Source organism: Procambarus clarkii, chromosome 70 (genome assembly GCF_040958095.1).
Source record: "Procambarus clarkii isolate CNS0578487 chromosome 70, FALCON_Pclarkii_2.0, whole genome shotgun sequence".
Taxonomy (NCBI): Eukaryota; Metazoa; Arthropoda; class Malacostraca; order Decapoda; family Cambaridae; genus Procambarus; species Procambarus clarkii.
This window is the reverse complement of record NC_091219.1, coordinates 31,270,831-31,298,330: the sequence shown is the minus strand read 5'-3', so window position 1 is coordinate 31,298,330 and position 27,500 is coordinate 31,270,831. Positions and strand designations below refer to the sequence as shown.

General features: G+C 44.2%; 1 protein-coding gene across 2 annotated transcripts in view; it reads left to right on the top strand.

Moving 5' to 3' along the window:
- Positions 1 to 27,500, top strand: part of net — a 290,680-nt gene that overhangs the window by 20,673 nt on the left and 242,507 nt on the right. The window contains exon 2 of one of the 2 annotated variants that reach the window (XM_045732216.2): positions 13,134 to 21,928. The exons of the other annotated variant lie outside the window; for it this stretch is intronic. Within the exon in view, the coding sequence (XP_045588172.1) occupies positions 13,134 to 14,574 (1,441 nt within the window). The 3' untranslated portion in view covers positions 14,575 to 21,928. Of the gene's footprint in view, positions 1 to 13,133; positions 21,929 to 27,500 lie in introns of those variants that run through there. 2 annotated transcript variants of the gene reach the window in all.

Sequence of the window (27,500 nt, the reverse complement as noted above, 5' to 3'; positions counted from 1 at the left end):
CTCTCTCTCTCTCTCTCTCTCTCTCTCTCTCTCTCTCTCTCTCTCTCTCTCTCTCTCTCTCTCCCTCCCTCCCTCCCTCCCAGAGGACCACGCCCTCCTACCAATGGTAGCCATAACGGTATGGGGGGGGGGGGGGAATGGGGAAAAGGGTGGGGGGAGCCACACCCAGCCGGCGACCTCACACTCTCATGGGGGGGGGGGGGGGGGGAAGACCCCCACTGTCTGCAGAAGTCTGCTCGTTCCTCGTGGTTGATGAGGTGGGGGTAGTTGGTAAGAGGTGATTGGGGGGGGGGAGGGGTTAGGTGATTCGAGGGAGGGGGGGTAGTTAATAGAACTGGGTAATGTGATTTGTTAATGGGGGTGTTTATATATATATATATATATATATATATATATATATATATATATATATATATATATATATATATATATATATATATATATATATATATATATGCAATTGACGATCACAAAACACTGATCATTTTATGCGGAAAATCCACAGAGAAATATGAAAGGAGGTGAGAAATATGAAAGGAGGTATAATTGAATAATTATATATATATATATATATATATATATATATATATATATGTCGTACCTAGTAGCCAGAACTCACTTTTTGGCCTACTATTCAAGGCCCGATTTGCCTAATAAGCCAAGTTTTCCTGAATTAATATATTTTTTCAAATTTTTTTCTTATGAAATGATAAAGCTACCCATTTCATTATGTATGAGGTCAATTTTTTTTTTTTGGAGTTAAAATTAACGTAGATATATGACCGAACCTAACCAACCCTACCTAACCTAACCTAACCTATCTTTATAGGTTAGGTTTGGTTAGGTAGCCGAAAAAGTTAGGTTAGGTTAGGTTAGGTAGGTTAGGTAGTCGAAAAACAATTAATTCATGAAAACTTGGCTTATTAGGCAAATCGGGCCTTGAATAGTAGGCCAAAAAGTGAGTTCTGGCTACTAGGTACGACATATATATATATATATATATATATATATATATATATATATATATATATATATATATATATATATATATATATATATATATATATATATATATATATATATATATATTATAATTTATACCTATCACAAATTCTACCAATTATAAAGTTATCCAATTTGTATAATCTTGGAGTGACATTAATAACTATCTAATTCACTACTTTTTATAAATGATTCAATAATATTTCTTTCAGTAACTGATTTATAATCTACAATTTTTGCCTGAATTAGCCTAATTAGGCTAATTTGAAATACTAACAAAAAACAAACAAATAGTTACCTCTTACTGTGATAAAAATTCGTGGTTTGAGAAACCTTTGCCGCTGGGAGGGTGTGGGTAGACGCCCATGAGAGTTTCTTAGGGAATAAATAAGATGAAGATCCACGTGTGAAGGGAAAAGTTTAAATTTTAAATTTTAAATTTAATAGTATGAAATGATGACTGTCCGCCTTGCTGACACGGTGTGTATTCACCTAGTTGTATTTATTTAGTTGTTCTTGTGGGGGTTTGAGCTCTGCTCTTTCGGCCCTACGCCTCTCAACTGTCAATTAATCAACTGCTCTTAGATCTTAGCTCTTGGGCCCACCACGAGCTGGTGGGGGTGGGTCGTCTCATCTTGCTGCAGTAACAAGATGAGACGACATGGGGGTCCTCTAACATTTCGATGGTGTTCCACACCCTGACTGATGCGCATGTGAAGTCTGATGTTTAGTGGCTGTGTGTTGAGGAGTTCACGGAGCTCCTGGAGTGTCTGGTCATATGGTGGACGATGTTTTTGCGGCTCTCCTTAGTGTCTTAATGTTGCACTGCTTCTTGCTTTTGCATGTTAGTTTTCCTTAAGGTGTGTAGTGATACTGGAGGGTTATTGGGGGATGGGACCGGGCCAGAGTGGGGGTGTAGGTGGAGGGGGGGGGGACCAGAGAGAGGGTGTAAGGGGGGTGGGGTGGGATGCAAGGGTTTCTAATTACACCTGCCGCCAGGACGACGGCAGAGGCTCAGGCACAAGGACGCATTTACAAGGGAGGCGCCGCCTTGTCCACAAGCTGGATAGAGAGATTGGTAGCGGCGCCGAGGTGGGTGGTGGGGGTACTTGAAGATGGGGGGGGGAGGGAGGAGGAGTGGGGGGATGGGGGAGGGGGAGAGGGGAAGAGGTGTTGGAGGCGTGAGGTAAAATGTAAATAAATAATCGGTGAAAGACAGATTAATAAGATGCGGCAAAATACGGAGCAGGAAGGTAGCAGATTTCACAGTAGCACCGTCAACACTACAGGTAGAAGTAGCGGTAGAAACACCCAACGGAGCAGTAGCAGTGATAACCGCCGTAGCAACTGACGGATACGTAGCAGTTTTATCTACCAACTGACCTATAGAAGTAAGAATGACAGCAGCAGCTTATGTAGAAGTAGCAGCTGGAACAGTAGCAACAGCGGTAGACGAGCCAGTAGCGTACATAAGTACTATTAACAGTAGCTGATGTAGCTTCTTCATCGGGCCTCTTCCTAGCTGACGGCCTGATCAGGCAGACTGTTGATGCTTGCAACACGCAGTCTGACTAAATAAGGCCTCACTAAGTATCAGAGGCAAGCTAAACAGTTTTTTTTCGTTCAGTTGCAAGAATCACTAAAAAAAAGAGCTCAAAATCATAAAAATAATTGAAAGCAAGAGAGAGAAAATCAGCTTTAACGGCAAGCAATTTGGAACGCGCTGCGAGATATAGGCGAATCAACACCCGTGAAACCCCCTACGGGTATTATCCAGGCGAAGGGGGGGTGGGGGTGGGTGGGAAGGTAGATATACAGTCTGATAACCCAGGCGCCACCTGGAGGAAATTATTGACAACTGTTATCTGCATCTGTGTGTTATCTCGGACCTGTCCGTTCCTGTCTGTATCGCGATGTTGTTGTTGTTATAGATTTAGCCACTCGGAACAAGTTGCTAGTAGCACGGGCTATGGTGAGCCCGTAGTGGACTTACCTGGCACAGGAGCGGGGCAAGTAGCACGGGCTATGGTGAGCCCGTAGTGGACTTACCTGGCACAAGAGCAGTGCTATGTATCGCGATGCCTGCGCTTATCTTTTATCCTACACCTGTCTATCCTACACCTGTCGCTGTCCCGGCACCTGTCTCACAGTCTTACACCTGTCCACTCACGACCCTCCGATGAAAACCCATGTGTACCCGCCGGAGGAGCAGCCTATCCCCCCCTTCCACCACGAAGCGTAGGCCTAAATCACCCTCCTAGAAGGGGTTAGGGGGGGACACGGTGGTGGGGGGAAGAGGGGAGTGAAGGGGGGAGGGGGGGAGAGCATGAGGGGTCGAGGAGGGGTCTGGGAGGGGCGGGCAAACAGTCCCCCTCACTGAGGCACCTAAACAAGGAGCTGCACCACAGTGAAGGGATTGATATTAGTTGAGGTGAATTAATCAGCATGAGAGCAGGCTCTGAGGGGACAGGCTGGGAGAGGTGAGACAGGAGGGTGGAACAGTGAGGAGGGAAGGGGGTGGGATGGGTGGAACAGTGAGGAGGGAAGGGGATGGGATGGGTGGAACAGTGAGGACGGAAGGGGGTGGGATAGGTGGAACAGTGAGGAGGGAAGGGGGTGGGATGGGTGGAACAGTGAGGAGGGAAGGGGGTGGAACAGTGAGGAGGGAAGGGGGTGGAACAGTGAGGAGGGAAGGGGGTGGAACAGTGAGGAGGGAAGGGGGTGGAACAGTGAGGAGGGAAGGGGGTGGAGCAGTGAGGAGGGAGTGGGATGGGTGGAGAAAGGGTGGAACAGGAGGTAGAGGAGTCCGGGAAAGAAGAGATCTGCTAAAACGCAAACTGTCCTAGACTATATGAAGGGGAGTACAGTGTGTGTCAAGAACTAGCTGTCCTAGACTATATGAAGGGGAGTACAGTGTGTGTCAAGAACTAGCTGCTCTAGACTATATGAAGGGGAGTACAGTGTGTGTCAAGAACTAGCTGCTCTAGACTATATGAAGGGGAGTACAGTGTGTGTCAAGAACTAGCTGCTCTAGACTATATGAAGGGGAGTACAGTGTGTGTCAAGAACTAGCTGCTCTAGACTATATGAAGGGGAGTACAGTGTGTGTCAAGAACTAGCTGCCCTAGACTATATGAAGGGGAGTACAGTGTGTGTCAAGAACTAGCTGCCCTAGACTATATGAAGGGGAGTACCCCGATATCATCTCAAGATAACCTCAAGACTAATTCTTTCCATGGTATTCACTTGAGTGACGTCACTTGACAGATTACTCCCGAGATCAACGTATATAAACCGGTTCTTATCTAATAATTCCTCTAAAGCAAAATTAATCCAGTTTCTTGAGAGATTTCCTACGCTATAGTGATATCCATCCTCTTTGTTATTGTCAATGCGTCTCCTCTTGCTCACTTGGGGTGGATGGTAGAGCGACGGTCTCGCTTCATGCAGGTCTGCGTTCAATCCCCGCTCAGCCACTCTCAAGAATGTCAACACAACAATGCTTTACGATGTTGTGACATTAACGTTCTCATCTCTACTACTGTGTGTGTGTGTTCCAGGACACTGGTATGTGTCTCCCAGGACACTGATATGTGTCTCCCAGGACACTGATATGTGTCTCCCAGGACACTGATATGTGTCTCCCAGGACACTGATATGTGTCTTCCAGGACGCTGATATGTGTCTCCCAGGACACTGATATGTGTCTCCCAGGACACTGATATGTGTCTCCCAGGACACTGATATGTGTCTCCCAGGACACTGATATGTGTCTCCCAGGACACTGATATGTGTCTTCCAGGACGCTGATATGTGTCTCCCAGGGCACTGATATGTGTCTCCCAGGACACTGGTATGTGTCTCCCAGGACACTGATATGTGTCTCCCAGGGCACTGATATGTGTCTCCCAGGACACTGATATGTGTCTCCCAGGACACTGATATGTGTCTTCTAGGACACTGATCCTGTATATATTAACAGTGTTAATATTTATATATTAATCTAATGGAATCTGTTGAGAGCCAGCAGTGAACGCGGGGTATTGACCCTATGGGTCAATAGCCCGCGTTCACTGAAAAAGCGGGCTATTGCGCCAAGCCATTACGACTATATAGCACTTGGAAAGGGTCAGGATAAGGATTTGGGATGGGACGGAGGGATGGAATGGTGCCCAACTATTTGGATGGTCGGGGATTGAACGCCGACCTGCATGAAGCGAGACCGTTGCTCTACGCCCTCGTTACGGTGTCAATCCTGATTTGCCCAATTACATCTCGTGCCTATTAATATCACACAGCTCATTTTGAAATCGAAAAAAAAAAAACTCAAACATCTTCGTGCCAAAGACTGCGGTCATTAAGAGCAAAATAATCAAGCTTCTCAAGCTTGAAGAAGTTTGAAGAAGTTTCAGTTTCTTCTTAGGCACTCAAGCTTCCGTTTCTCATCAGCATAGGAGCTGAAGAGTTGTAAGATAGCCTATTCTCGTACAAACGGGATCCCCTATACGACGCCTCGTATATGGTCTGTTCTCACAGGTACGGGAGAGCCCCCATAGGTCTAATTACCAACCCATATAGGCCTATACCCGATAACCTATAGGAGTGAATTTAATTGCGCAGACTCAAGAACTTTTAAGATCTGTTTGACGGTTCTGTTATGGAGTAGAAAATAGGGACAGCGTAAGGAAGACTTATTTTATCGGAGAGAAATATTGGGGGATAACCTAGGGGAGAGTGGAGTGGGTGTGGGGGGTCATGGTGGGGTGTTGTGGGGGGTTGTGGGTCCAGGGGAAGGGGGTGATGGGGGGGGGTAAGGCACAATGCATAACGGGAGGCAGCCAAGAAAGAGCAAACATTGCATGTTAGTGGTTTCTTCTCACGACTCTTCGTCTGATGGTAGTGTGGGGGGAGGGGGGGGGTAATGGTAGAGTAGGGGAGAGGGGGGGGGGTTAATGGTAGCTAGGAGACAGTACTAACAGTTACTATGGGGGAAGGTAAGGTCATTATTTATCCGCTACGAAATCTTTGGATATAATTTTTTTTTTTTTTGCAATTCGTGCAGTTATCTTCTCCTTCAGTGTTAGCACCTTCTGGTCTACCCTTATTGCAATGGTTATCCTGGCTTTGAAGGTTCTTATTTTCCCCATCCTGGGGTCAGTGGGGGAATATTTTCCTAGCTGATGCTACGTGTTGTATATTGTGCTCTCTATTTTCTAGCTCATCTACCATCGTTAGTCCCAGGAGTAGTTACTGGAGGTGCATAACTACTCTCTACAAGTAGTTACACTGCAGGCAAGTCGCTACGTCCTGTGAGAAGCACGAGAGAGGGAGAGAGAGAGAGAGAGAGAGAGAGAGAGAGAGAGAGAGAGAGAGAGAGAGAGAGAGAGAATGATATAGAGACCGAAAACAACAGTGTGTAAACTGGTAGAATGAGTGAATTCCCTCGTGTTCTACCTTCTTGCTTTCTCTGCCAAACATTCATTCAGGTCAGAGAGTCGTGTGTTGATATCCGGTGATGGTAACCGAGTCTCACTCTTACCAGCTCCACACAGCGACCCGCCAGCCCACCGTGTGGGAATACTGACCAAGCCCTGAATCTTTATATATGTTTGGCCGGGCTTTGGGGAAAACAGAGGATCTCCCAGAACCCCATCAAGCAGGTATCATATTGGCCCATCGCCCGCCCCTCGACAACCTCAACCCCTCTCTCTCTCTCTCTCTCTCTCTCTCTCTCTCTCTCTCTCTCTCTCACTCACCCCTCCAGGTGTTCCTGTGTGTCCCTTGCAGCGGTTCGTTTCCCTCTGGTGTGTTGACTTAAGCTCTTCGGCTCTTCTTTCTTCATCTTGAATCAGCATACATGACATTTCTCACTCTCATTTGGTTTATCTTGGCTATTCTTCGTCTGTTGATTTTACTTAAACTCACATGTAAATGTTATTTGATTTTGTGTTTTAATATAAATCAATTCTAGGCTACACTCACACACACACACACACACACACACACACACACACACACACACACACACACACACACACACACACACACACACACACACACACACACACTGTTGCCAGATTACCTTGAGCAAGACGTTCCATTTTTGCCAGATCAGGGATATAACTTGAACCAACAAGCAGGCTAATCGGGTATTATGGCCAATTTAGCGACAAGCCTTCAGCTGAGCCGTCACTGTGGCTCAGAACATTACAGCCAGATCAGAAGTAAACCTTCTGTAGGGAAGTTAAGGGGCAAGAGTAGTAGTCACTGTAGCCAGATAAGGGAAGACTTACAGCGCGAAGCAGAGTAGCCAGATTGGAGTTGTTATTCTTTAAGATTCGCTACTTGGAACAAGTAGCACGGGCTATGGTGAGCCCGTAACAGACTAGAGATACCTCTGCTCTCCTTACATGATTGATCTAGAGGGTGTCTTGGAAGGGGGCTTATGGCACGAGTGGATAGAAGGGAAGGGATCTATCAAGGGGAATAGAAGGGAAATAGATCTTGCTTGCAGTGTCATATGATACGTCAGTTGACAGCCCTAATGAGCCCTCAGTCTTAGTGTAACAAAAAGGATAAGGAGGATATAAGTGAAAGGATAAGGAATATATATAAGGGAAAGCATGAGGAATATATAAGGGAATAGGAACACGATAAGAATGAAGGAGAAGGATATATGAAGAAATACGGGAAGATAAAAGGAGATATAAGCGAAGGAGAAGAATATAAGGAAATATAGGGGAAAAGGACAAGACAGCGAGAAGGACATCAGAGGAAAATAAGTAAGATGTTGGGAGACAGGAAAAGAATAAAAAAAGAGAAGGAAGGAAGAAGAGGTAGAGACGAAGATTAAGAGACCAATAGACACAACGAGGCCCGGTAGTTGGGCTGAGTTTTGTGGTGAAGATGGTCGTTAAGCGGAGTGGGGGGGGGGGCGGAGACCCCCCCCTCCTCCTCCTACTCAACCCCACTTCCACGGACGTATTTCTGGATAACACAGTTGCAAGAATAATTTACGGGCTCACCATAGCCCGTGCTACATGGACACTTCGTCCTGAGTAGCTAAATCTTTAACAACAACAACAACAATGCAAGAATATATCATTGAAACAAATGTGAGTCACGATCATTAGATGACCGACATCCGCAAAGGCAGGGACCAAGGACTAAAGCTCGATCCTGAAAGTACACATAAGCCCCGCAGGAGGCCAGACACAAGGTACCAATATCTAGTTCATATCATCAGCGGCGTCTGCAAGGCTGGCTAACATCACGACTGCCTTTATACAAACTTGAGTAAAGAATCACTTATAGAACTCTGTATACCACATATGTCAGACCAGTCCTGGAGTATGCAGCTTCAGCTAGGAGTCCATACCTTGCGAAGCACAAGACAGAGCTGGAGAAGGTTCAAAGGTACACCACTAGACTAGTCCCAGAACTAAGCGGTATGAGTTAAGAGGAAAGGCTGCATGAATTGCACCTCACGTCACTGGTAGACGGAAGAGTTCGGGGAAACATGATTACCACATACAAAATTTCTCCGGGGGAATTGACCGGGTTGTAACGGGACACCAAGTCCCCATTGATTACCTTAATAACCATCCTTACCTTGTAGCTGTACCGCATGAAACAACTGATAGGTCCTCCCTGGTAGTGAGAATGTGTTCAAGGTGCTCAAGAAAACTCTTGCAATATAATTGATTGATTGATTGATGAAGATTAAGTCACCCAAAAGGTGGCACGGGCATGAATAGCCTGTAAGTGGTGGCCCTTTTGAGCCATTACCAGTATCAAGAGCTAATACTGGAGATCTGTGGAGGTGCGACTGCACCCTGCGTGACGGGAGATGTCTCCCGTGCAAAATAATTAAGCCAAGGATAATTATATACTGCCAATAATTAATATTCACAATTGAGAGGAGTGGTGGCAGCAGTAATTGATTGATTGATTGATGAAGGTTAAGCCACCCAAGAGGTGGCACGGGCATGAATAGCCCGTAAAGCAGTAATTTCAGTGAGTGGCCTTATATATAGGGGCCACTATCAGGCCTTACGGGTCTGAAGGCTGAGTGGACCGCGCGTCGGATACGTAGTCCTGAGGTTCCGGGTTCGATCCCCGGTGGAGGCGGAAACAAATGGGTAGAACTTCTTTCATCCTGATGCCATCTGTTACCTAGCAGGAAATAGGTACCTGAGAGTTAGACACCTGCTACGGGCTGCTTCCTGCAGGTGTGTAACAAAAAGAAGGCCTGGTCGAAGACCGGGCCGCGGGGACGCTAAGCCCCGAAATCATCTCAAGATAACCTTAAGACATATCATTATCCTTGGCTTAATCACATTGCAGGAGTTATGTTGACTTCTTGGTTCCTCTCACATTCCACTACTGTGTGGACATTTCCACTGCCAGGGTGGACCTATCAGGTGGTACTCGAACCAGGGGACACAGGTCTAACCTGAGTATCCATGCACATGAGCCACAGAGATATCAGAAAGATATCTGTCAGTCAGAGCAGTAAATAAATAGAATGCATTAGGCAGTGATGTGGTGGAGGCTGACTCCATACACAGTTTCAAGTGTAGATATGATAGAGCCCAGTAGGCTCAGGAACCTGTACACCAGTTGATTGACGGTTGAGAGGCGGGACCAAAGAGCCGAAACTCAACCCCACGAGCACAATTAGGTGAACACACACATATTGCCCGACGGCCGTGTCGGCAGCGATCAAGGGTCGTAGTCCTAAGGGCCCGGGTTCAATACCCGGTCGACACAGAATCTAGTGAGCAGTTTCTGTCACCTGATGCACCTGTTCACCAAGCAGTAAATAGGTACCTGAGAGTTAGGCAGCTGCTACGGGCTGAATCCTAGGGATGAGTATGTGTAAAAGAGAGAGAGAGAGAGAGAGAGAGAGAGAGAGAGAGAGAGAGAGAGAGAGAGAGAGAGAGAGAGAGAGAGAGAGAGAGAGAGAGAGAGAGAGAGAGAGAGAGAGAGAGAGAGAGTCTATATATTAGACCCCGACGGTTAGAAAGGCGGGGTCCAAGAGCCTGCTCTCAACCCCTCAACATTACGGTTAAGTACTATATATAACTATTGAAGTTTGAACTTAACGGAACGCGAGTTCTCCCAGTTAGGCCTAATCGTTTAGGCCTATGTTGTTTACCCCCTCCCTTGATAGTTTGTCATCAGTGACCGTTACAAAGAGACGGTTGAACATAAAATAGAAACAAACCTAACCTAACCACCCTTTTCCGTCTCCTTTCCCTCTTCTTACTTATTCTGTCTCTTAATCCTTCCCCCCCCCCTTTCCCACCTTACCGTCCCCTCCCTATCCCCTGGTGACGGAAGGGAACGGAGCTCACCCGTCTTTCCAGTCCAGTGGGACGGTTCCCGCTTCGCGGTGGGGCGATTTACCCGCGAACGACCGCTCGCTCGAGTTGCAAAACTGTTCCCTTGTTACGGTATTGCTGGGGGGCGTCTTTGTTTGTGGTAGTTAGTCCGTGGTGTGGTGTTTGTGGTAGTTAGTTCGTGGTGTCGTGTTTGTAGTTCGTGGTGTGGTATTTGTGGTAGTTCGTGGTGTGGTGTTTGTGGTAGTTCGTGGTGTGGTGTTTGTGGTAGTTCGTGGTGTGGTGTTTGTGGTAGTTCGTGGTGTGGTATTTGTGGTAGTTCGTGGTGTGGTGTTTGTGGTAGTTCGTGGTGTGGTGTTTGTGGTAGTTCGTGGTGTGGTGTTTGTGGTAGTTCGTGGTGTCGTGTTCGTGGTAGATAGTATTGGGTGTTTCGCTGTGTACATGATGCCAGCAGTTTCCTTTACCTAACTGCATATATACTTATCTCTGTTGGAGAGTTGAATTCAAGCTTTTGAGTGCCGCCTCTGTACCTTCAGTCGACTGGAAAAGCTGGCCTCGAATCCCATGGAGTCTCCTGTTAATGACGGCGGCGCAGGATCTATAAGACCTATCAACCTCTGGAGGCTTATTACTGCCTTAACAATTGCATACTGAGCCCCCCAGCAAGCATAATTTAGTCACGGATATACACCAATACTCTCGGTGTATTTCTTATCTTTAGTTTCGCGTCTTGGAGGCATTTAGAACTTGCATAATCTGCCGTGCAGCTTGCTTTGCATCATCTATGGTTTTTGCAACGCAGATGCGTCTACCCAATAGAACATTGTGCGTCTGCTCTTTTTGCGTTTGTCTTGTAAGGAGCGAGATGGGAAGGAGGTGGGGGGATAGGGGGTGACTTTTTACGCACGAACAAGGATGCGAGATACGCCAAAGAAACGCATTTATCCTCCCAGATTCTCAATGTTTTCATACGCATTCAATCCCACGTGTTTATCATTGGGCCAAATCTTGGTCTGACGAGCTTGTGTTTACGTGTTAATGAGCTGGTGTTTGCGTATTAATGAGCTGGTGTTTGCGTGTTAATGAGCTGGTGTTTGCGTGTTAATGAGCTGGTGTTTGCGTGTTAATGAGCTGGTGTTTGCGTGTTAATGAGCTGGTGTTTGCGTGTTAATGAGCTGGTGTTTGCGTATTAATGAGCTGGTGTTTGCGTGTTAATGAGCTGGTGTTTGCGTGTTAATGAGCTGGTGTTTGCGTGTTAATGAGCTGGTGTTTGCGTGTTAATGAGCTGGTGTTTGCGTATTAATGAGCTGGTGTGACCCCCTCCCCTTCCGCTAGCACATCTCCCCCAACACCCCCCAACTCATCACCCCACACCCCACCCTCCCCCACACATCTCCCATCACTCCCACACCACATATGCATTACAAACCTGATTTATATTCCTCATACAGCCTCATCTAACTCACACGAGTGTGGGAAAAATGTACAAATTGGTGCTCCTTTACCTTCCGTTTCTGGAGGAAGGGAAAAAAATATATTCACTGTTGCAATGTTTTTTTTTTTTTTACTGCAAACTTGCGCTCGCGTGGTCCAGGTCGCGGTGTTGCGGTCCACGTCCGGTTGGATATTACGAACTCCGCTGGTGTTAGATATAACGAACCCGCGTGATGCTATTCGCATTCGCAGTGTGTGTGTGTGTGTGTGTGTGTGTGTGTGTGTGTGTGTGTGTGTGTGTGTATGTGTGTGTGTGTGTGATACCGTTTGAAAGTGGAACGGCTTCAACACCGCGTTGATTCTAACAGGAAGAGTAACAGCAATAACAGGAGCAAATGTGCCAGAAGCAAGAGTAAGATTAAGGAGCGAATACCTAGCAGTACCTACTTGAGAAGTAGAAGCCCTCCCAGAACCCCCTTCAAGCAGGTGTACCGAGCAGTACCTACTTGAGAAGTAGAAGCCCTCCCAGAACCCCCTTCAAGCAGGTGTACCGAGCAGTACCTACTTGAGAAGTAGAAGCCCTCCCAGCACCCCTTCAAACAGGTGTACTCACCCAGTACTCACACAAGCGTACTGGAGACAACTGTGCTTCCGACGACTTGTGACATATACAATATAAACCTGTTTGTGTCGCCTGCATTAGGTACGGTACCTTGTGAGGGGAAGGATAATAGCCTTATCACAGTCTCCAGTAAATAATAATACCTTTATTTAGATTATTGCAAACATGCTGGGCTTTATTGTCTGATTTATTTTAAACCCTATTTGATATCTTCACTATTTTTCAAGCTGTTAAAAATTTAGGGATTTCAATTGTGTTAAAGGACTTTTATACACCGTGTATATATATATATATATACTTATTTTAAACAAAATCCGGCAATTTGACTGTGAAGAGAAAAGTGTAATATCAAGAGATGCTCAGATAGATTAGAGAGAGATAGATAGATAATTATACTGTTACTATTCCCATAACTGTTAATTACTACTGTTAACAGGCCTACTGTTGTCTTTAATAGGCCTACTGTTGCTACTATTACTACTACTGTTGTTGTTTGCCAATATTTATCATCCCCATAAACCAGAAACATACACTAACAGACAGAAAGATACCCATTCAGGCAGATATCCATATAGACAGACAGATATCAATATAGATAGACAGATACCCATATAGACAGACATACACCCATATAAACAGACATATACCCGTATATCTAAATATGTCAATAGATAAATGATAGAAAACGGTGTTTGTGAGAGGTGGACTTAACGGTTTGTGTCGTGTTTCAGGAGCATGGAGGAGGAGGTAGCGGTGGAGGGGCCGCGCGACGACTTCTTCCTCAGCGAGGACGACCACTCCCCGACCGACGCCTCCGAGGACAGCGTCGAGGTCCGCGTCACGCCCATCCGCGTGCCCACCCGCCCGCCCACGCCGCCCACACACCACAAGTTCCACAAGTTCCGCAAGCACTACTCCGCCCTGCGCCAGAGTTATTCCGGTTCCCCGGGGGCGGCCAGCCCGCCCAGTCCCGCCGCCCGCCCCAGCCCGCCCGCCAGCCCCCTGGAGCCGCCCATAGGGGCGGCGCCGCTGTCGCCTAGGACGCGCGCCGCAGTCCGCAGCCGCCGCAAGCCCGCAGAGCCGCGGCGGCTGTGTCACGACCTGGCCAATAAGCGGGAACATAGCCCAGATCTGCCGCGGGCGGCCAAGGCGCTGCGGGCCGAGGGCCAGACCGATGTGGGCGGCGACAAGAGCGCCCCGTCGTCCCCTTCCCCAGGGGCGCCGCCCCTGCTGGCCCACCACCCACTGCTTGGCTCCCTCGGGCGGCCCCCGATGGGCGGCTTCCCGCCGCTTCTGCTGCCGCCCGCATGGCCGCCCGTGGCCACCCAGTGGGGATACCCGCGGGTGGTGGCGCCCTTAGGGTGGGCGGGGTTGACCCCGGGCCTCACCCCCCACCCGTACCCCATGCTGCTGCCCCATCACTACTCCCCCCTCCACCGCCCACCCATCCACCCACACCTCCACCCGGCCTCGCCCCCGCCCATGTCACCCCCGCCCCCCCGCTCCCCGACGGAGGAACGACAGGGGCGGGACGACCTGCCGCTGCCGCTAGTGACGCGTGTGACAGGGCCGGAGGTGGCCGGCCACAGCACCGGCCACCTCCCATCCGGACACCTCCCATCCGGCCGGAACAGCGGCGGAGCCGAAGTCAGCGTCGTCCGCAAAACCGGAAAGTCGTCCTCCAAATTCCTGAGCGTCGAGTCGCTAATCGCCTCGAGGAGCAGCAGCAGGAGTCCGTCGCGCGAGGCGGCGGCGGCGACGACGAGCCAACACGACCCTGACGACTCGTCCCAAGGCGACGACCATCCCATCGACGTCGACGACGACACCATCCACTCCCTCCTACAACCCAACAAGCACAAACAGCGCAACTACAAGAACATGACGCGCGAACGGCGCATCGAAGCCAACGCCCGCGAGCGCAATCGCGTCCACACCATCAGCGCCGCGTTCGAGAAGCTGCGAACCTCAGTCCCGGCCTACAGCCACAACCAAAAGCTTTCGAAGCTGTCGGTGCTCAGAATAGCGTGTTCCTACATCCTCTCGCTGTCGCGGCTCGCGGGCCGCGACTACAGCGACGGAGGCACTGAACCTTCCTTCGGCGAGTGCGTGGACCTTACCACCAGAACCATACAGGTGGAGGGTAAGGCGAAGAAAAAGAGAGACGAGTGATAAATGCTATATATAAGCCTAAACCGCGCCATATAGGCCTAATATATAGCGCCCCCCCAGTTCAATGATCTTCCTAAAATATACAGTTCACAAAATATACACAAAAAATACTGTGAAACATATATGTTCCTATAAAGAGTTTTTTCCCTCCCCTATACGACCCCTACCCCCCTCCAAACTGCCCTTCTGAGACACCCTACATGGTTCCATTCCCCCCCTCTCACCCCCCCCCTTCCCCACTAAGTGAGCGCCCTCTTGTTAAGTGCCTCGCGTGATGAAAGAGAGCCCAAGTGAGCGTCCGAGTGCTTCCAGCAAACTTCAATGACAAAGTGTTCATGGTCTTATTAATTAACAATCCCACCGCGTGTTGACTCGCATATTTATTTAAGTGTTGCACTACAAGAGTCTCGAGACGTCGTCTAGGTAGAGTACTAAAAATAAAAATAAAAGACAATTCATATTTTTTAAACTAAACTTTTTTGTTTTCTTGTTGTGTTCTAGTCCATGTTGGGTGTTGCCTCTGCGGGAACACATTCGTGTTTTTTTTCTGAGAAAGGACAATAAAATAAAAATAAAAACCTGAAACCATGAAACACAGCTAAACCGTCCACTAATTTGTCTCTGTCTGCATCCTCTGCTCTCCGCGCTCCCGACGGATTCGACGGTTGACGGGCAGGCAGGCAGGCAGGCAAGCGTCTGTCTCTCAATCTCCGTGTCATTCACGTCGCTGTCACTTCCAGCCTCAGGTCTGTCTGTCTGTCTGTCTGGCTGGCTGACTGTTGGCGACAGCCTCCGTCTCAGCCATCATGTCTGTCAGTGGTTACCGTCTACTGTTTCTGTCAGTGCCCAGTGACAGCCTCCGTCTCAGCCATCGTGTGCGTCTGTCTACCAGCTGTCATGTTACCCGTCAACAACTTACACACACACACAAAATATATTGTTATATTAAATATGTCCTTAACCGGTTAGAAAGATTATTTTTAAGATACACGAACACCCGTGACATCACCAGCGCCTGTCTATTCTGTTCCTTACCGTCAATAGGGCCAATCTTAAGCTTAGTTTGTCGTTAGCACCAATTTGTTTGTCCCCCCCCTCCTATTTTTGTGTTTTTAACCCTATTTCCCTATTACAAATATTTTGATCACATGCATTTTAAGTGTAAATGTGATCCTATTTCTTTCTCACAATGTCAAACATCAATTCAATCTGAGCTCACATGTAAGGTGCTGTTGATGACACACAGTGATGTTAGATACATCTATATGCCCCAGAGTGAACCAGGTTATCAATGATCGCTTTCAAAACTAAAATTGGGTTTATCAGAATACATGAATGTATAAATACAATATATTTGTTCAATGAAATGAGTGAAACGACAGCTCTTGTCTATGTTTTTTTCACAAATGAGGTGGGCATGGGTGGTCTAATTCCTCTGTGCTCAAATGGCAGTCAGGGAAGGCTTAAAATTTCAGTTGGGCAGCGCTTAGTCGCTTCTGAAATCCTTCCTTATTAAGGCTGGTCATAGCATAGTTGATAGAGCTACTGTCTCCCGCTCCTGGGGGTCGGTAGTTCGAGATTTCAAGTGCCCAAGTGAATGAAATGTTATATTCACTGTAGTGTGGTGAATATATATATATATATATATATATATATATATATATATATATATATATATATATATATATATATATATATATATATATATATATATCCGCAGTACTGTATAGCATTTTAAGCAATTTATTATTATTTATTTTCTTGAATTGTTTTCCAAATTTTATTACAAAAATATATAGCTATCAAAAGTATCTATATTATTATTATTATTATTATTATTATTATTAGCAAGTTATGATTTAAAAAAACTTAATTTATTACAAAATATATTTCATATATTACCATCAGATTTTTACCCTTATTTATATGTAATTAAACATATTTCATATTTGAGATCGACAAGAGAGAGAGAGAGAGTAGAGGTTTGCTTGTATGTCAGAAGCCAACTGGAAGATTTCCTAAGTGTATGTAACTCTGACTGAGCTTCTTTCAAGATTATTTTTATTATAATAAAACTTTCCTCCTCATCTTGCAGTGCTGTCAAGCTCAACATTCATGATATCATTCACGATTCTATTCATCTGTAAAGTTATCTTATTATTGTGTTATTCCGTGATTTGTTATTATTTTTTTTTAGATGTGTTTAAACCCTTTAACTTGGCATCACTGCAATTTTTGGGTTGTTTTTGCCGCCTAAAACAAAGTTCAAATTTCCTCCACTAGATGGCAGCAGTCACAACCAATCAGGGAGGAAAGGACGGGTTTCTGTCTTAATTTTGGTACCGATGTACATGTTGGTTTTGTCCACTTTTGAGTTCAAAAGTGAAATTTTGAAGAGAAACAAAAAAGTGTCTATTAGAACTACGATTAAATTAATGTACATGGTGTCAATTATATTGATGAGACCTGGAACAAATGTTCAATGCTCGAAATCCCAGTTAAAAATCCCTGTTAAAATCCTAGTTAAAATCCTTGTTAAAAATACTAGCAAAAATACTAACCTAGCCCAGTGATTTTTCTTTCAGTCTTCAATGTTATTTTAGTCTTTATTCTTTTAATACTTTACTCAAAATAGATTTATATTAATGAAAAGAATCTTAAACTTGATCTCTATTTAGTCTATGAAAACAAAAGACAATCAATACAATAAACTATCGGATATTTTAAGTTTATTTGTGATACATCAAGGAAAAAAATCATTGTGTTTATTCGACAGACCAGATCTGGCAGTGACTGGTATAAAACGTGTGCAAGTTTGAGTACAAATTCTGGTGTAAATTACCTTATTAATATTATACGTGTATCTGGATTTGATGTCATTTTTATTATCTTTGGTTCAGTCCTTCGTCTCTTCGTTATATTTCCTTGTTGTCCTCAGTACGTTCATAAGAACATAAGAACAAAGGTAACTGCAGAAGGCCTATTGGCCCATACGAGGCAGCTCCAATTTGATGTCAAATTGATTTGACTGAAATCAAATTGCCAATTTGATTTCAGCGGACTCTTATTTGTCTCCAGTTTCTCATTTCCATCTTTTTCCTCCGTCTTCTTGTTTCCCAATACTTCCATGTCTCTCTTATTCCTCCCCCTATTCATCATCCCCCATTACTCTGACTCCATCATCTCATCCATTTTCGGGAGATGTGAGAACAGTGCCGGGTGCGAGGATTGTTTCAAACTATGCTCACGGCACTGACTTCAGCACAAGATTCACACACACACACACACACAAACACACACACACACACACACACACACACACACACACACACACACACACACACACACACACACACACACACACACACGCACACACACACACACACACACACACACACACACACACACACACACCCACCTCCCAACACTTTCCAACATGTAGCTATTGATATACTTTATTGTTTACTACGCAAAAGGAGATACAAAATATACAATAGCAGAGTGAAAGATGGCAAAGTTCAAAAAATAAAGAGAACTTGAGATTGTGGAAATTTCGACGCGTTCGGATGTGTGTTGTTGACATTTGCTGCTACTTCCCTTAGAATTCCGAAGGTAAACAAGAATTGGAATTCGTTCCAACTTAAGGGAAAGGCCAGCTGACGTCTCCCTGAGGGATGGAATGAAATGGGGAGTCTGTGAGATAGAGAGGGGAAAAAACAGCCGAGAGGACATAGAACGCCAAAGGGCAAGAGGGGAAATATGATCAAGTCAAGATTTGGCGGTAAATTTTGGTCAAGATTTGGCGGGAAATTAAATCATGGATTATTTTAATTAAAGAAGTTCGTTAAACAAAATTTAATGGACTATTTTATGCTCGCGCAAATATATATGAAATAATTCTGCACAAAAAAAAAGGTCCAGAGGGAAAAACGTCAATCAAATAGTTTAGTAAAATATTGGGGGTGATTAGGCTGCTGTTATGTTCACCAGCTGGAGCAAACACATTACCAAGAAGAAGAAACACACACTAAAGCGATCTCATTAATAGGACCCCAGGATGGTGTGTTTGTCCGTCTGTCTGTGACATCCCCTCTTCCCTCTTCCACTCCCTTCGCGCCCCCTCCTGTGTTTATACAGAGGGGGCGCTCCCCCTTTTCCATATCCACCCTTCCTTCCCTCAGAAGTGTTGTTGCCTGGAAGAGAGAGGGGGGAAATGGAGGACAGGATAAGGGAACTGCTGCGTCTGATGGGCCAATTTAAAGTTAGGGGGGGAAAGAGGGGAGGAGAGGGTAGGTTGGGGTAGTTGTCGCCAGGGAGGGAGCAGGCTGAGGGAAGGAGTCATGTAGGGTAAAGGGTGAGGGGAGAAGGCGGTGGGGGGTCAACTAAGGGGAGAAGGGAATATGTCTGGTTCTATTGTTATTTTGAGGACGCCCGTGAAATTGCCATTGCTTTGTCCTTTTGAGGTTTGTTGAGTCGCCACTCTCTCTCTCTCTCTCTGTGTCCCATCTCATCTGGTGTTGGTAGAGGGGGTCTGTGACGTAGTGTGGCAAGACATTATAACAATGAATGCTAGCCTAATGCAAATTAACATATGCACACATTTCACTGCACCGACGTGAAAATTCAATAATTATGACATTTGTATATAACATAGCCAAGATTTAGCTCGACCAGAACGTTGAAAATAAGTAGTGCTACAGTCAGTCTTCTTGTCTCTCTCTCTCTCTCTCTCTCTCTCTTTTGCTGTGTACACACTCTTTCTCTCTCTCCCTTCTGTTGTAATGTTACTTTGTGCAATTTCTCCTCTCTTTTGCTGTGTTATCTTTTGCACTTTCTATCCCACATTTAAATGTTTGGTTTTCAATACCCATCATTGTTTTGAAATGCTATCTTCTTCGCTATCGTCCCTCTCTTGAAGTATTCTCTTCTACACACACACACACATATATATATATATATATCCTTCCTTTCATTACCGTTTTCTTCAGTATCTTCATTTGTCCCTTGTATGGTCAGTGTTTTACCTTCTGTTGCTAGTAACAGTTTAGGGTCTTACTTGAACGTCTTTAAGGGGAGCGGGTGAGGGGAGAGCCTTGCGGTGTTTCATTTAATCGTGATGAAAATTGGCAGTTACTATTTACCAGCCAGATCTGGTCTGCGGGCTTAGAAACGTTCAGAAAAGCGGTCAAAGAAGAAATTTGAGTTTTTTTTTGTGTTTAATTTTTTGTGAAGAGTTTGTGCGTGATTAAAGCAAAACACAGAGTGTCAATCAGTAGTGCCTTATGTCTGTGGTCCAAAAACACATTATTAAAAAAAAATAAAGAGAGGTTTCACTTTGGTTATAGTTCGTAATTTGAACTGACAAAAATAATACTAATAAAAGACTATACGTCTGTTGATAATTTTAATTTCTTAAAGTAGCGCATTTCTTTTGTTTATTTGTACAAATAGTCAAAAGCTGAGTGGTTTACTATTTTCAGTAAAGCTTTTTTTTGTTTTTAATATATATTTTTTTCTTCTTCTTGATACCTGATTGATTATGCATTTTTTTTTACACATGTAAATACATCTGCGACAAGACATTGACAAGGAGATGTATTGTTGCGTTTCTTTGTTTTGTTTATGTATATTATGTATATAGACATTATTACTGAAGTACTAAGCTTATAGAAGACTCAAGAGTCTCCACAAATTGTACAGATTTTTCATACTCAGTTTGTATTATAGAAGAATTTAAACAATATTTTTTTTTCTTTGTTTTTTCTATCTGGTCACAGAAAAAGTGGCTGACGTGCAGCCTAGTCAGGGGTGAGGTTCAGTGGGGGGGGGGGGGAGGGGGGAGTAGGGTTGGTAGGCCTATTTGGTGCTTGGTAATTGGGCCCTCCCCCCTCTCTCACAGGGTTGGTGCTTGGTATTGGGCCCACCACACACACACACACACACACACACACACACACACACACACACACACACACACACACAAACAAACAAACAAGGAAATAGTATCCATAGACCGCAAACAAAAATCCCGATGGAAACGAAATTCCACTTTAAATCCACATTTCTCTCTCTCTCTCTCAAAAAAATATATATATCACAATTTATACATTTCCCTCGATTACCAAGAGACGCTGAAATAGTGCGTAGAATCTCTTTATGTTAACTTGTCGTCTATACACACGGCTGCTGTCTTTCTTAAGGGACAAATGTTAACAAAAAATAATCTCTTAGAAACCTGATGCAAAAATAATAATAATATATAACCAGATGTTTCGGCCCCCCGACTCCATATGTACAACTACTTGTTATTTAAAAATAAAAAGGCACAGCTCATCACAAGGAAACCTGTGTTAGGTCACATGGAAATATGTTGTTTACAAAATGTATTGAAAAGTGTTTTAAAGATAAATGACACGAGCTTGTTAGTAGGTTGTTTAGTTCTTTCAGGATGTTTATCCGTGTTTCATATATATATATATATATATATATATATATATATATATATATATATATATATATATATATATATATATATATATATATATATATATATATATATATATATATTCCTGTTGCAAATTACAATTTCGTAAATGTTTGTTTACAAATTGATAAAAGATCTTAAACCAATATATATATATATATATATATATATATATATATATATATATATATATATATATATATATATATATATATATATATATATATATATATATAAACGCTTAATTTTATTTCTGTAAATTTGTGCTATTAGAAATATTCCTCAGTTTTAACGATTTTCTTCAATAATACAAATACCATCATACACAATGAGTGTATACATGTATATTTTGCCATAAATGATGCCCATTGAGAATTATATATTTTACAATTATATCACTCATCCCTGTATTTTGTAACAAAGTCTCAAGTACATATATTTTTAATATATCCTCATCAGCTAATGTGTATTCTATGACCCCCAAGCCTAACCACTCACTATAATATATAAAAAAAATTGCATTTAAGAGTTGAAAGGAGCCTACCTATCCCCTCCGTTTTCTATACGATCCCGGAGAAAGAGGGGGAGAGGTGATTACGAACTTTTCCTGACAGTACACAATCCCTAGAAGATAGTAGGCAGACTTATCTGGATGGTTCCAGAGCCTGCCAATTTCATTGTAAGCCACCCAAAAGGTGGCACGGGCATGAATAGCCCGTAGAGAGAGGGAGGGGAGACTGAGTTAATGTCCCTCCTCCACTGCTGAACCCAAACGTCTCAAACACTCCTTGTGTAAATAGATTATGATATACCTGTTGAGCATCGGACGACTGTTGGTTATGAAATAAAATCTATTTTGTTGGCATTTTAGCAGCTGCTTTAATTTTCTTGACCCCCTCTTATGATAACAATAATTTATTCATAATTTATACACGAGCACATATTGCAGAGATATCTGTCGGTGCAGAGGTTGCATATTAAATATTAATATTAAATTCATATATATATATATATATATATATATATATATATATATATATATATATATATATATATATATATATATATATATATATATATATATGAATGACTTGACCAAACACAAATTAAATATATATGAATTACGAATGAACTTAGATAAAAATACTATACAAGATAAACAACTCAAAACAAAATGTAAATTAATACAAGAAAGAAAATCGCTCGGGGGGAAAAAACCCTTCTACAAACCAATATATATATATATATATATATATATATATATATATATATATATATATATATATATATATATATATATATATACATTCTCTCCGGAGCTCTCACATAATACTTTACATATTGACGTCAAAATCCCCAAACGGACAAATAACGTGGTTATAAATCCAAATATATATATATATATATATATATATGGATTTATATATGGTTATAAATATAAATGTCGGTCTGGGATTACCCTGGAGGTAATCACTTCAATGCCACTATGTAATTAGTGCTATTATCTACTCCCAGAGGTTGCTAGGCCTTAATAACCCTCCAGAGGTTGATGGGCCTTAATAACCCTACAATACTTGACAGGCCTTAATAACCCTCAGGAGGTTGATAGGCCTTAATAACCCTCCAGAGGTTGACAGGCCTTAATAACCCTCCAGAGGTTGACAGGCCTTAATAACCCTCAGGAGGTTGATAGGCCTTAATAACCCTCCAGAGGTTGATAGGCCTTAATAACCCTAAAGAGATTGATAGGACTTAATTACCCTTAAAGCGATGACTCGCATTAATAATCCTCCAAAGGAAAATAGTTATTAATGACCCTAAAGAGGTTGACAGACATTAATAACCGTTCAGAGAATGATAGACCTTAATAACCCTCCAGAGGTTGACAGACCTTAAATAACCCTCCAGAGGTTGATAGGCCTTAATAACTCTCCAGAGGTTGACAGACCTTAAATAACCCTCCAGAGGTTGATAGGCCTTAATAACTCTCCAGAGGTTGACAGGCCTTAATAACCCTCCAGAGGTTGACAGGCCTTAATAACCCTCCAGAGCATATCAAGCCTAAGCCCAGCTTTTAACCAATCATATTGAGATTGGGGGGCTTCGAAGTTATCCAGAGAGAGGCCTCCCTTCATAGGAGGAGAAAGTGGATCAGTGAGTCCCACTCCGACCTCCCGAGTCCCACTCCGACCTCCTACTTGGGAGTTTTAGCAGGTCCGCCTCCACCCTCTGCATGGAGGGAGAGAGGGAGGGGGGGGGGAGGTGTTGGAGAGAACAAGCGACCCATCAACATTCCAACGAATGATTTCCATCAATTGAAGGCGATTTTCGAGCAAATCGTCACATGTCTCTTTTCAGATGTTACTAACCTAAGAAGATGTGGATTACTACACTTTATATATATATATATATATATATATATATATATATATATATATATATATATATATATATATATATATATATATATATATATATATATAAAACTGAAAACTCACACCCCAGAAGTGACTCGAACCCATACTCCCAGAAGCAACGCAACTGGTATGTACAAGACGCCTTAATCCACTTGACCATCACGACCGGACAAAATGAGGTGATAGCCGAGGCTATATGAACCACCCCACCGCCGGCACTCGGATAGTTATCTTGGCGGCGGTGGGGTGGTTCATATAGCCTCGGCTATCACCTCATTTTGTCCGGTCGTGATGGTCAAGTGGATTAAGGCGTCTTGTACATACCAGTTGCGTTGCTTCTGGGAGTATGGGTTCGAGTCACTTCTGGGGTGTGAGTTTTCAGTTGCATATGTCCTGGGGACCATTCAGGCTTGTTCGCATATATATATATATATATATATATATATATATATATATATATATATATATATATATATATATATATATATATATATATATATATATAGATAGATAGATAGATGCCGGGCATCTTGGACATCGAGGACGACTACTGCTGCCGTTGAAGACTAGGTCAGAGAAGACATCGTTAGTATCCAATGAAGAAAAGACCCTTTGGGGCAAAGGGAGGGGAAAGGGAAAGGGAAAGGGAAACACAAAGGGGGGAAAGGGTGACTTAGAACTCATTTGAGAAATGTTCCTAATCAAATTAGAAGATAAGAGCAGTTATCTTAGCTCGGGTCAACTGAAGCCATTGAAACTAATTTAATGATCTTATTACAAGTTTTTTCACCAGGCATGAACTTTTTTTTTGTATATATAATGTTAAGTTACAATCATATTTGGTACATGATGGAAAATTTCATTTAGTTCAATTATTATGCATTAATATGGAGCTGGAGGCAGTTGTGTGTCAGAGCCTTCATGTGGACCATTGAGTAGAATTCATGTGTGTGTAAATATACGTTGAACAAATATATTCCAAATACGAGTCAATCTAGGAATGAATGATCGCACATGAAGTAATGTTCTTGAGAATTCGAGAATTTGAGAATCTTACTTTATTCTTGAGAATAAAGCAGCCAACGTGAGGGGAAGGGGGAGGGGGCTGATGACTGAGCGCCTTGTGTTGGGGTTGCCAACTTCAGGTTGGACCAGGTTGGGAATCTTGAGAACTTTGACCTTAGACATAACACAAAGTCCACACAACATCTCTGGTGTTGAAAGCTCTGATGCACTGACCATTCAAACCATAACATTGTCAAGACTAGAGACGAGTCCTCTCACATGGTTACCTACCTTGTCCACAACCAACTGAAGCTTCATACACACAAAGCTTCATGTATAAGCTTCACCAAAGCTTCACCAGGAGGCCTGGTCGACGACCGGGCCGCGGGGCGACGCTAAGCCCCGAAATCATCTGAAGATAAGGTATATATATTTAACACTCCCGCTGTCGAAAAGGCACAGGTGCACCTAAATTAATTCTGGGGGGTTTCTTGACTGTTTTGACTGCCTGATTCAACTTATGGCACTTCAAGGCCACTGGAGCGTCAAACTTCATCGTCAAGATATCAACTTTCTAGATTTGTTCAACTTATCAACTAGGGAGCCGGTCGGCCGAGCGGACAGCACGCTGGACTTGTGATCCTGTGGTCCTGGGTTCCATCCCAGGCGCCGGCGAGAAACAATGGGCAGAGTTTCTTTCACCCTATGCCCCTGTTACCTAGCAGTAAAATAGGTACCTGGGTGTTAGCTGTCACGAGCTGCTTCCTGGGGGGTGGAGGCCTGGTCGAGGACCGGGCCGCGGGGACACTAAAAGCCCCGAAATCATCTCAAGATAACCTCAAGAGAAGAGAAGATCCGTATGTCTGTCTCAAGTTCAACATAATGAAACACAGTTTTGATCATTGTCGACGTTTCCTCTGCCACAAATTTAACCAGCCATCGTCTACCCCAGGAAGACCTTATGCAGGCGATGAGTCACAATAACGTGGCTGAAGTATGTTGACCAGACCACACACTAGAAGTTGAAGGGACGACGACGTTTCGGTCCGTCCTGGACCATTCTCAAGTCGATTTCGGTCCAGGACGGACCGAAACGTCGTCGTCCCTTCAACTTCTAGTGTGTGGTCTGGTCACCAGGAAGACCTTGCTGCAAGTAATGAGCCTTGTAGTAGAAGGAATTTCTTCTCTTGTATACGGTTCGATACACACTGAAATCACAATAGCGTGATGTATCAAATGAACAAATCGACAAGGGCCGTGACGAGGATTCGAACCTGCGTCCGAGAGCATCCCAGACGCTGCCTTAATCGACTGAGCTACGACATGGTCAACGACATAGGAACTCAGTCCATTAAGGCAGCGTCTAGGATGCTCTCCGACGCAGGTTCGAATCCTCATCACGGCCCTTGTGGATTTGTTTATACGGTTCGAGTTAGAGTGAGGTCAGAGGCATATAAGCTTCAGGTTAAGGTGGTAGTTGATTGATAAAACAGGTAATCCACTACAAGGAGTCAAGCAAACTACCTCGTCGCACACTGGCATCAAATGAGTGGCTTCCAGGTTATCTAACGACTACTCTTAAGAGTCCGTTCTTGATGGCCGGTGCTTAGCATCTTAAGCTCAATTCCACAGTTAATAAGTACTTGAAGCTTAGCCCATTTGTCTATAGCGTCATACCTGGTCAGAATCTGACATACCTGGTCAGAATCACACGCCACATACTGTGCAACATAGTTGATTCAATGGCTAATGACACTTAGTGTTGAACACTACATCGGCATTAGAACCATTATTTTCCAATTATTTACAGCAGTGAAACAGGTCGGTAATCGCTGATCTCCGAATGGCTCTTCCTTTCGTGGAGAGGAACTACCTCCACCTTCCTCCATAGGGATGGCCAGATTCTTTGAGATAAGAACTCATAGAGGCGAGTGAAAGAGAATCCCAGCGGGTATAAGAGGATAACCCCCCCTCCCCCCAGCGGGTATCTGTGTCTTAAGACTGTATAACAGTCTTAGACACAGACGTGATTCGATTCTGTTGCCTTAATCCTGTTGATTCAATCCTGTTGCCTCTGTCGAGTACTTTAATGGGGTAGGTTATCTTGAGGTTATCTTGAGATGATTTCGGGGCTTTTTAGTGTCCCCGCGGCCCGGTCCTCGACCAGGCCTCCACCCCCAGGATGCTGCCCGTGACAGCTGACTAACTCCCAGGTACCTATTTTACTGCTAGGTAACATAGGGTGAAAGAAACTCTGCCCATTGTTTCTCGCCTGCGCCTGGGATCGAACCCAGGACCACAGGATCACAAGTCCAGCGTGCTGTCCGCTTGGCCGACCGGCTCCCTGTCCCAGGTAGTGGACGTCTTCCTGTATAATCCCCACTATACTGACAATAGCTCTTCCCTGATTGTTGCTTGCAACCGTCCCAGCTCCCATGATTGATTATTTCTAGAGATCCTTACAATCAGAGACCGCCAGAACTTTGGAGCCAACTCCGTCTATTGCAAATTTAAACTGATTTCCATTGGGGGGGGGGGGGATAGCCCACTTTCGTAGAATGTCTTTCATTTGATGATACGCTCGTCTAAGAATGTTCATGCTGAGAGTTGTTGTTGTTGTTGTTTAAGATTCGCTACTTGGCACAAAAAGTTCCAAGTAGCACGGGCTATGGTGAGCCCGTTTGCTGAGAGCAGGAGGACGCCTTATATACCTCTCTCTCTCTCTCTCTCTCTCTCTCTCTCTCTCTCTCATCTTAACCATGAATAACATATGACTTAAGAGGCATAACACTTGACGCAAATGTGACTTATTGCCTCTAAACCCATCGGTGATGGGGGGAAGGGGGGGGGGGAGGTGGAGCAGGAGTAGGGAGGGGAAAAATGAGGTAGGGGTAAAAAGGAGGTAGTGGTGGTGGAGTGGGGGGTATTGGGGGGGGGATGAATTGTTACAATGGTTAAGGCCGACACTCAAGTGGAGTACAAAGAAGAACTTGAGTGGATAAGGGGGGGGGGAGAGGGAG